Source organism: Miscanthus floridulus, chromosome 5 (genome assembly GCF_019320115.1).
Source record: "Miscanthus floridulus cultivar M001 chromosome 5, ASM1932011v1, whole genome shotgun sequence".
In the NCBI taxonomy this organism is placed as follows: domain Eukaryota; kingdom Viridiplantae; phylum Streptophyta; class Magnoliopsida; order Poales; family Poaceae; genus Miscanthus; species Miscanthus floridulus.
Window position 1 is genome coordinate 35,790,117 of NC_089584.1, and position 10,501 is coordinate 35,800,617.

The 10,501-nt window shown below is 52.2% G+C and overlaps 1 protein-coding gene and 1 pseudogene across 1 annotated transcript; both read left to right on the top strand.

Annotated features, from left to right (window-relative positions):
• The first annotated feature begins 1,336 nt into the window (after positions 1-1,336).
• Positions 1,337-1,728, top strand: LOC136454516 (embryonic protein DC-8-like; annotated as a pseudogene).
• A 4,840-nt stretch (positions 1,729-6,568) lies between these two features.
• LOC136451949 (late embryogenesis abundant protein ECP63-like) lies at positions 6,569-8,157 on the top strand. Its single transcript, XM_066452626.1, has 3 exons — positions 6,569-6,795; positions 7,541-7,704; positions 7,797-8,157. The coding sequence occupies exons 1-3, from the start codon at positions 6,607-6,609 to the stop codon at positions 8,107-8,109; spliced, it is 666 nt and encodes a 221-aa protein (XP_066308723.1). The 5' UTR covers positions 6,569-6,606; the 3' UTR covers positions 8,110-8,157.
• The last annotated feature ends 2,344 nt before the right edge of the window (positions 8,158-10,501 follow it).

Below are 10,501 nucleotides of genomic sequence, written 5' to 3' on the forward strand. Positions count from 1 at the left end.
CGGATATGGTCAAAAAAATAACCGCCTTCTAAAACAGAGTTACGGAGGCGGGCTTTCTAATAAACCCGCCCGGGAAAATATACACGAGGCCCAGCAAAAGTCTATATCCAATCCACCTATCGGGCTTATATAACTCTTTCTCATTTCTCCCTCCCTCTGTGTCGACACTCCCTCCTCCCTTTCTCTGCGATGAGCATCCTTCTCTGCCCCATCTCTCTCTTCCTCTCTCTCTCTCTACCCCGGCTGACACGAGTGGCCAGCCCCGATGGTGCAGACGCAGGGGGCCTCGGCGCGGACGCGCGCCTTGCTCCGAGCAACAGCGCGGAGGCGGGAGGCTTCGAGCAGGCCACGACGGGCCAGATCCGGCAACAACGACGACTACGGCAACTGCGAGCAGGCTTCGAGTAGGCCTCTCCGCGATGGCAACCGCGACGGGCCAGATCCGGCAAGAAGGCATGGAGCCCGACGGAGGGCAGTCGGATCTCGGTGGTGGGCCACTCTCCCTCCCCTCCACCTCCAGATGTGGCGGCGGGTGGATCGATCCAATGGTGGGAGGCCAGATCCTGACAGTGCGCGTGGTCTAGGTTCCGACAAGTGGCTGCGACGACGGGGCACATGGATGGAGTCGGCGGGCCTGTCCACAGGTTTTTCTTTCGTTTGATTTATGGAGGCGGGCAAAACAACTGCCTCTAAAGTCTTCATTAACGGTGACCTTTAATTATAGGCGGTTGCAATGCCCGCCTCCATAAATCAAAACTGCCTACCCCGTAAAGCTTTGTGTACTAATGTATTTGTATATAATTGTTAGCCATGCAAAAGAGATACTTATATATATGTTGCATTTTTAGTATAAGTTGAAGAGTAGAAATATAGCTTGGTGATTTATAGAATCAATTTACATCTCCCAACCAATGAATTTAAGATAGTCTTATATTTTGAACTTAGGAAAATTGTGAGATATCAAGCTAAATAGGCTAGTCTATTACATACGATGTAGATTTCAATTTAAAAAAAATAAAAGGATCCAAATATACGGAGTATTCAAGTTTGGCCATCGACAAATTTTTGTTTGGCTTCTTGGGGCATGAACCCAACGTGTACGTGTCCTACAGCTTTCACACGCGGCGTGCAGTGCGACGCTGGCGACCGGCACCCGCCACCGCGACACCCTACCCTCTCTGGAGATTTCTCGCCGCCCTTTTTACCTCCCACCTCGCGCCGCACTGTGTTCATCCACTGACGACTCGCTCTAGCAAGCAAGAACAAGAGAGTGCACCAGCGGCATCACCATCGATCGGGTAGATAGTGTGCCAGGTTATTGTCAGCTAGAAGAGCCATGGCGTCCATGCAGAAGAGCCACGAGGAGCACGCGCAGTCCGCGGCGCAGAAGGCGGCCGACGAGCTCCACGCGCCGAGGCGGGACCAAGTCCGCGAGGAGGCCAGGGGCGTGGCGGACGCCGCCATGGGCAAGGCCGACGAGACGAAGGACGCGGCGGCGGACAGGGCGCGGGGCGCCATGGACGCTGCCGCGGACAAGGCGCGTGGCGTCAGGGACGCGGCGGCGGACAGGACCACAGATAATAAGGCGGGCGACGCCGAGTCGGAGGAGGAGGACGTGATGATGCGGGTGAAGGCGGCGACCAGATGACGGGGCAGGCGTTCAACGACGTCGGCAAGATGGGGGAGGAGGGCACCGGCGTTCCACGGAGACGCCGTTCTAGTAGCTGATGGCCACTGGATCGGAGGTGACCTGGCCGGCGTTCAGGCGTTGTGCTTCTCATGTAAAAGTAGCATCCAACTACAAAAAGAAAAAACGTTATAAAAAACTACAATAAATAAAGAGACGCGACGGATCTCCTCTTTTCCCTGAAGTTCATATATACAATAATACAAACTCAAAACTTTTTTGGTTTTTGTATTTGCAACATCATTTCAATTTGAACGTGCGCACGCTAGAACTGCCTCACACAATCACCAATAGGCAGTTAGGCAGGCAGCAACTGCGCATACGGCATGCGCAACAACGTGCCTCTGTTGGATCTGTCAGCGGAACGCCTCCAATGGCTAGAGCTCTCCGGTCTTCAGTCAAGCGCATGCCAGGTCCAGCGCCCTTCGCGCACGCCGCGGAGCCCACGCTCCCACAGGGCGCGCTGTCCCGCGTACTCGAGCGCCTGCCCGCGCGGTCTCCACAGTGCCCACGCTCCCGCAGGGCGCGCTCGCCCGCGTACTCGCCTGTCTAGGTGTGGCCTCTGGCCACTGTTGTATAATCTATATGTAAAACACCCGAGATCAATACAATTTGGTCGATCAATCTTCCTTTGTACATATTTCTACGCAGTGTCATCGTCCAAGGTTCATCTCATCAATCCTTTCGCCACCGCCTTTCGCCACCGCTTCCGCATCAATGGCGCTGTCTCCCTCGCACTCTGTTGCTTCCTCCTCCGACGAACTCTCCGTCGACCCAGCCTCTTCCGCCGTCCTCTAGGTAGTCTCCATCTGCTCCCATGTCCCCGTCACGCTGGACATCGACGAGGCCAATTATGGCCAGTGGTGCTGCTTCTTCGACTCCGCACTCAGCGAGTTCGGTCTCGAGAGTCACGTTCAGTCGCCGACCCCGTCTGAGGAGCGTGACGGCGAGTGGTGCATGGTCGACTCCAGCATCGTCAACTGGATCTTCATCACTGTCTCCAAGGCCGTCTTCGACATTTCGTCGATCGCGCCTCACCACCTTCTCCTTGTGGCACACCATTGGGGGGCTCTTCCTTAACAACGAGCTACAGCGTGCGGTCTGCCTCGAGGCCGAACTGCATTCCACATAGCAAGGTGACCTCTCGATCTACTGCACCAAGTTCAAGCGCCTCGCCGATCCACTTCACGACATCGGCCACCCTGTCTCCGAGCCGAGCTAGGTGATGAATCTCCTCCGCGGCCTCAACCCTCGTTACCGCTACGTCAAGTTGGTCATCACCTCCAAGTTCCCGCTGCACACATTGTGCGCGCTCCTTCCTCATCTTGGAGGATCTTAGCGCCTAGCACGATACTAACGTCGAAGTCGGGCAAGCTCACGCCACCACACATGGTGATCGGTTGAGCAGTTCTTCCAGCACCACTCACACGTCCTCCAATGATGGGTCTTCGGCCTCCAACACGTGGCCGCCATTGTTCTTGGAGCGGTTGGCGTGGGGCGCGCTGGAGGCTGAGGACCCGTCGTTGGAGGACGCGTGAGTGGTGCCAGAAGAACCGCTCGATCGATCACCATGTGTGGCGGCGAGATCTTGCCCGACTTCGACGTTAGTATCGTGCTAGGCGCTGAGATCCTCCAAGATGAGGAAGGAGCGTGCGCTAATGAATGTATGCGGCGGGAACTTAGAGGTGATGACCAACTTTACATTGCGGTAATGAGGGTTGAGGCCATGAAGGAGATTCAACACCTGGCTGGCTCGGAGACAGGGTGGACAATGTTGCGAACCTTATCCATGGGCGCTTGAGCTTGGTGCAGTAGTCGTTGATCGAGAGGTCGCCTTGCTACGTGGAACATAGTTCGGCCTCGAGGTAGACCGCGTGTTGTAGCTCGTTGTCGAGGAAGCAGCCCTCGATGGTGTGCCACAGGGAGAAGGCGGTGAGACACGACCGACAAACATTGTTGAAGACGCCCTTGGAGACAGTGGTGAAGATCCTGTTGACGATGCAGGAGTCAGACCTTGTGCCACTCACCATCACGCTCCTTGGATGGGGTTTCTACAGGATCTGATGTGCATATATGCGTGCATCTTTGTCTATGCACAACTTGGTGCCCATTCTTAATTTCGTCAAGAAAATCTTCTAATGTACACTTTTAGCGGCGTATGGATCCCACGTCCATCCTTAACATTCATGCGAGCCTGTATACATACTCCTTGGTCTCAAAGGGTGAAATATCCTTAAATATCATTGTCATTCATATGAACATGTATACATACTCCGCCCGTCTTCGTCGGTCTCAAAATAAGTACATATCTTGTTTGTCAGAGTGTTTCATTAAATATCCTTAAGTTTGACTAATATATATAAAACAACTTATTTTCTAATATGTAACAAATATCATTAGATTAGTAATTAAGCAAAAATACATAACCTCGCCTCCGTGTCGCTCCCACGCGGGCAACACTGGAGGCCCCCACGAACCCAAGCGCAACCCCCTTCTCCCTCCCCCTCCCCCGTCGCGCCGCCGCTGGCATGGCCGCTCGGGTGGCCAGGATGGCAGCGGTAGGCTTCTCCCTCCCTTGAGTGTGGTGGCACGTGCGGCAATGGGCCAGCAGTCCCTCCCAGTGCAAGCTACGTGGAGCTCGGCGGGGAGGGCTGTCGTGGCTGCAGCGGCGCCAACTGGTGCCCGAAGCTGGCACAAGGGATGGTTGCGGGGCTCTCTTCTCTTCTCCTTTGTGCGTTCCCTCCTCCAGGTCTTGACGGTGGCGGCGCCACCGGTCGGGGCCACCGATCTGCTGCCCGGGCGGCCGGATACAGGCCCCTGGCAACTAGATTTGGCTTGCCCCGGGTAGGAGGCGTGGTGGCCAGCCGCGGTCGCATGAAGGCCATAGGGTGCTATGGTAGGCCTCCCTTTTCTCTCCTCCGCCTGCTCCCTCTCCTCAAGGCCTTGGTTGCGGTGGCGGCGACCTGTCGGGCTAGCCTACCCGCGGTGGCCGGTCTGGCGACCTGGGCGTGGCCGCGTTGCAGCGGGCGACCAAACCTGCTTGACTGCAGCTGGGACGGTAGCCGGCCGGACCTACTTGCCCACAGCGGCTGCTGGCGATCTACTAAGTACGGTGCCCGCGGAAGACGGAGGCAGCGGCGTCAGCATGGGGCACCGAGTTCACAGCCTGGTGGTTGGATCTGACTCCCCTAGGGCAAGGGCGGCACCCGCAGTGGTGGGGGCACGTACCTCGTGGTTACTGGCGGCAAGGTCGGCGGCGACCATGGTGGACGCCAAAGCCGTCGGCGGTGGTCATCGACAGCCTCGACGTGTGGCGGTGTTACGCGAGCGGCAGAGTCAGTTCCGGCTCTGTGTGGCTCGGTTGGAGGGGGTGGCCGACGCAGTTGTGCTGCTGCTGCATGCAGCCGATGCGTCGATGCCCCTCTAAAAGGGCATCTAGGGGGCGGCAGGACAGTGGCGATGGCGGTGCTGGTTGGCAGGGGGTCCGGCTTCTTGGCCCGGCGTTCGTGCTCGAGGGTTCGTGGGCGAAAGCCTTGGCGACGGCGACACCGGTGGGCGCCGCTTCCTTGTCTGTGGCGTCATGTTTTCCTTCTAACACTGTCATCCAAGGGTGAAAACCCGGTCCATTAGACATCCGAGGGAGTCGCCATCAGCGTCGCTTCCTTCCGAAAGTCGTCGCATTTGGACTATCGTCGTGGATTCGATGTTTACTTCTGCAGCTTATCTTTACTTCTCGGCGTCTAGCTGTCGCATGGATGTGGGGTTCACAACGTGAAGTCGTGGCTGCTGCGTTAGGGACGTGGCTCGGGAACGATGACACGCCCCCTTCTTCATAGGCTGGGGCTCTGCTGGGGTCTGCAACCGCTGGAGGTGAGGCACTGGTTCGTGATTGAAAGTCGAGTTGCTCTTCGCGGGTGTATGAGTTTGTCAACTATGATTGATTGCAGCCGTTTGCTTTGGACTCGTCAGTGGGTGGCCTGGGAAGTCAGAGCTGGCAGCTTGGCTTTTGTGCTCGACAGCGATGACCCATGACAGTGTGTTATTTTTGTGCTCAGCCGTGTCACGTGGCTTGGTTAGCCTCTCGGGTGCCCTGTTTGGCATGTCATTTGCCTAACCTTCTTCTGCATAAAATTCTTTCGTCATAATTGAGCAGCAGAGCTCCTGCCTTTATTTTTTTTTAAAATAGTAATTAAGAAAAATTTAATAATAAATTTATTTAGAGATAAAAATTTTGATACTATTTATATACTTAGTCAAACTTAGAATGAGTTGGTACCTCTGCAAGCGTATTTATTTTGGGCCGAGGAAGTATATGTGTAAAATTATTGCAGTTTTTTAATTCTTATATAAAAAGATCTTAAATGTGCAATTTGAGGTGTACGGATGCTAGATTCATCAAGGTCGATCTCTCATATAATTGGAACTTGGCGAACTGGCATAGAAAACAAGGAGACAAGAAATCTTAGTGGGTTTTTTTTTTTTTTTTTTTTTTTTTTTTTACAATCTGAGGTGTCGTGGCTTTGTTCAAGGTTAAGTACTTTTTATTAGTGCATTCTTTTCTTTTTGTGCTTCTCGGAATCCAAAAATAGTTCATTTTGAACAGGTCATATTTTTCCAATACTTCAGCTCAAGATGCATGTCGGATTTCCTGGCAATAGGTACACGGTGGAATGGATGGAGTTGAGCACCGTTCCTGCATGCGTGGCTACGTACGTGTCAGGTCACCCCACACGCGGCGCGCAGCGCGACGCCCCCGGGCGGCCGGGCTTCAACGCCTGCCGTGTCACCCTCACCCTGCGATGGCCATCGTTTTATTGCCCGCCTCGGGCTACCCAAGCAACCAGAACTCCAGAAGGCTGTGCAGTGCAACCCCCTGGACATCGATAGCTAGACTAGATCATCAACTAGAGTCTGGTGCCATGGCGTCCATGCAGAAGAGCCGCGAGGAGCGCGCGCTGTCTGCGGCGCAAAAGGCAGCCGACGAGCTCGCCGCGTCAAGGCGGGACCAGCAGGTCCACGAGGCCACCACGCCCGTCAGCCCCCGAGGCGGCGGCGGCGGAGGCATCCTGAGCAGCGTGCAGGAGAGCGCGCGGACCGTCATGGGCGCCATCCGCGGCACCTTCTCTAGCAGCGGCGGCGGCGCCCGGGTCGTCGTCCGGGACGACGACGACGACGGTGCTACCGCCACACGCGGCGCCACCGCAGCGGACAAAGGCGACGGCGGCTGTAGAGCGCGCCTGTTGGAACCGGTGGTGACCACCGAGTTCACGATCTTGGAGCTGGCTTACAGCCGGCCCTGCTCGTTACCACGAGCCTGCGCTCCCACAGGTTACAGGTCCACCGGAGCTACGACATATAAGATCTTGGGCCTTCCCAACCCAAAAATAGGTGGGGACTTCTTCCGCCTTATATGTTATGCTCCCCCACCATCACTAAACCCCAACAATCTCCCCCTTAGTCACATATCAGGGTGCCCCCCGCCATATGTGTGACGCACTAAACCCCAACAATCTCCCCCTTTGTCACACATCAGGGTGCCCCCGCCATATGTGTGACGCTCGAAAGTAGGTGGGGGCTTCTTCCGCCTTATATGTTGTGCTCCTCCACCATCACTAAACTCCAGAGTTCACGATCTTACCAAGTTCACGATCTTAAAGCTGGCTTACAGCCAGCCCGGCTCGTTACCATGAGCCTACGCTCCCACAGGTCCCAGGTCCACCGGAGCTACAACATATAAGGCCTTTGGGCCTTACTCAACCCAAAAGACTAGCCTTACAGGTAGGGATTTCTTCCGTCTTATATATTGTGCTCCTCCACCATCGCTACATAATGTGGCACTAAACCCCCAACAACGCCAAGAAGTACGCGGTGGACAAGGGCGCGTGGCTGGCGCTCGCGGGCGACGCCGTGGCGAGGAAGGGCGAGACGGACGAGTCGGCGTGGCAGCAGGGGCAGGACGTGCGGCGGCGCGCGGCCGAGGAGGCGCGGCGCGTGCATGAGCCATCCGAGGAGGAGAAGTACATACTACTCTTCGTCCGTTTCTTCTACTGCATGCATGCTCGAGTCGCGCGTGACTCGCTTCTTCTGGGTTTTTGGACTGCGTGCACAGGGGTCGGGCGGCGACGGAGAACATCTACGGGATGGCGAAGGGCGCGATGGCGGGCACGTACGCGGAGAAGATGGTGATGCCGACGGACGTGGTGGAGAGGAAACGGGCTGAGGCGGCCGGTGGCGGGGACCGGAAGGCAGCTGTGGCATCACCGGCGACGGGGATCGGGGACGACGACAATCGTGAGCCTAATGAGGAGGAGGACGTGATGCTGCGGGTGAAAGCGGCGGCAGACCAGATGACGGGGCAGGCGTTCAACGACGTCGGCAAGATGGGGGAAGAGGGTAGTACCGGCATGCCACGACGGCGCTAGCTACGTACCAACCTGCCTGCAGAGACCTGACGAGGCGGCGGCTGGGCGTTTCTATTCCAAGGCTGAGAGGCGAGCGTGGTGTAGCAGACGACGTATCATTGTCTACAGCTACAGACATCATGCAACGAGCGATTTCGAATATGAGTTATATACTAAATACTAAATGAATAGCGATAAGCGATGCTTACTGTTGTTGTTTGTAGACACGTGGTGAATACAATAGCACTATTTACTGTTGTCAGCAGACGTACCATCAGGCAGCGAATTACGAATTTCGAATAAGGTTAAACTAGCTAGCTAGACCTGATGGGGTACTGTTGTTTTTGTACATGTATATGTCATTCTCTATCGGGCGTATGGAGTACGTACTAGACAAGTCAGACAGCATGAACACACGCGACGAATATGAACAGTGTTACTATTGTTTGTCTACAAACGCGTTATTATCCACATACTCTCGTACGCGTCATTATCGGCATACTACGCGGTGAGTGCGAATAGCGTTAAACCCTACACAAGTCTATAAGGCCTTCTGCAATGTATACCTTGAGTGATGTTAAGTTTGGAGAGAGAGCAAATAAGAATCACTGACAACGCTGTGACAAGCGATGCTATCTCTGAGTGATGTCTAAGAAACCAGGAGCGGTGAATGTTCTTGCTCCGCTCCTATTTTCTTAAAATAAAATTATTCTACTGTAGCAGCAGTTGATTATTGAAGCCATCGGCTAATGAAATAGACGGTGGAGAGAAGATATGAGATATTTTATTACACTGTGGGTCTTAGATCTCTAGATAGCACCGCTTCTGTGTTTCTTTGCATATTGCAGCCTTTACTGAGTAATGCTTCTTTTGTTGTATTTGGGTCCACTCATTTTCTGGCTTCACTAGTACATTGTGGAGGGTCTAACGACCAGACAAGTCCATCAACGAGCACGATCATGTCACGAGGCCAATGAGAATCTAGTTAAAAAAATTGAGTGCAGATTGCTTACAACGGTGTCTCCGTGCAGATGAAAGCCACGTCTCAGAAAATTCATCACACGGTGGAGTGGTGTTTATTTTTAGTTGTCTATTTTTACTTTTACTAGGTAGTGTGTCCGTGCGTTGCTACAGGACAATTAAACTTTTGTACTAAAAATAACAGATTACACGATAAAATAACAATACTGTAAAATTAAATACCAACATTAAAGTGGCATTTAATCCAAAAAGAAAAGTTCGTGAAATTAACACAACAATCACAGAGAGAGCGGCATCGCAGGCTCACCAACTCTATAATGCCCTGATAATTTGAGCATGAACATATTGTATCGTTACAAAAAACGATAATGCGCGTGTGGTATTCGAAATGTCAATATTACAAACTAAATTTTGTGCCATGCTAAAATTATCATTGATGGGTTGCAATCATCAAGGTATGCATTTATAGTATTATATATTTGTGCATACGCACATAAAAGTTCATATCACCATAACAACATTAATTGATTCCTCAACCTTTGAACTAACTATCTCTTTGAATTATCAGTTTCCTTCGTACAGGACTGGTATACCAATGCCACCATTCTTCATATTTTAAATAATAACATGCCTTCAACCATATACTCCTAATATTGAATTACGATATAGTTTCGTATGCATTTGACAGCTTTGGAACATTGTTCTATTAGTATCTGCAATTAGTAACTCAATGAGATGTAGACAATTATTTAATTCAATACAAAAGACATGTAATGAACAGACTATAATTCTAGCATGCTATAATGGGACCATCATACTTAAGAAGTCACATTTCTTAAAATTGCAACAAAGCTACTCACCCTTTCTAGAACAAAAGTAGTTGTACGACGCAAGCAAAATTTCAATACAATTCAGACTTCAGAACTCGGTGTTGTATATAGGAGAAGGGATAGACAGTGTAGTCAAGCACGACGCATCTCTTTCTAGTTTTTGTAACTTGAACATTTTTCATTGACTTTGGAATAGGAGATGATCCCTGCAGACGGCTTCCTAAGCTGCCATGGCCGCCGTACACTGTCAAGTTTTATATAGTATACGAGATGATATGTACTTATACCCACATGTTGCAAACAATTTATGCAAAATGAAAACTTCAAATATGAAGGTATTCCTGTGCTCTTTGTTGTTTCCCAACTGCCCAGGTAGATCAAAACATATCTGGCAGGAAGGTATTAACTATTCAAAGTCACCACTTGCTATGAAGCTGGTCAAAGTACAACTCATTCTGCATGGATATAGCCTTGACAATTCTTAATACACCATGCATGGATAGCCTTGACAATTCTTAAAATCGGAGGAAAAAAAAAGTCCACACAAGATTTGAGCACATATATAGCAGCCTTCCCCCAAGCTCCAGACGGTACGAATTTCG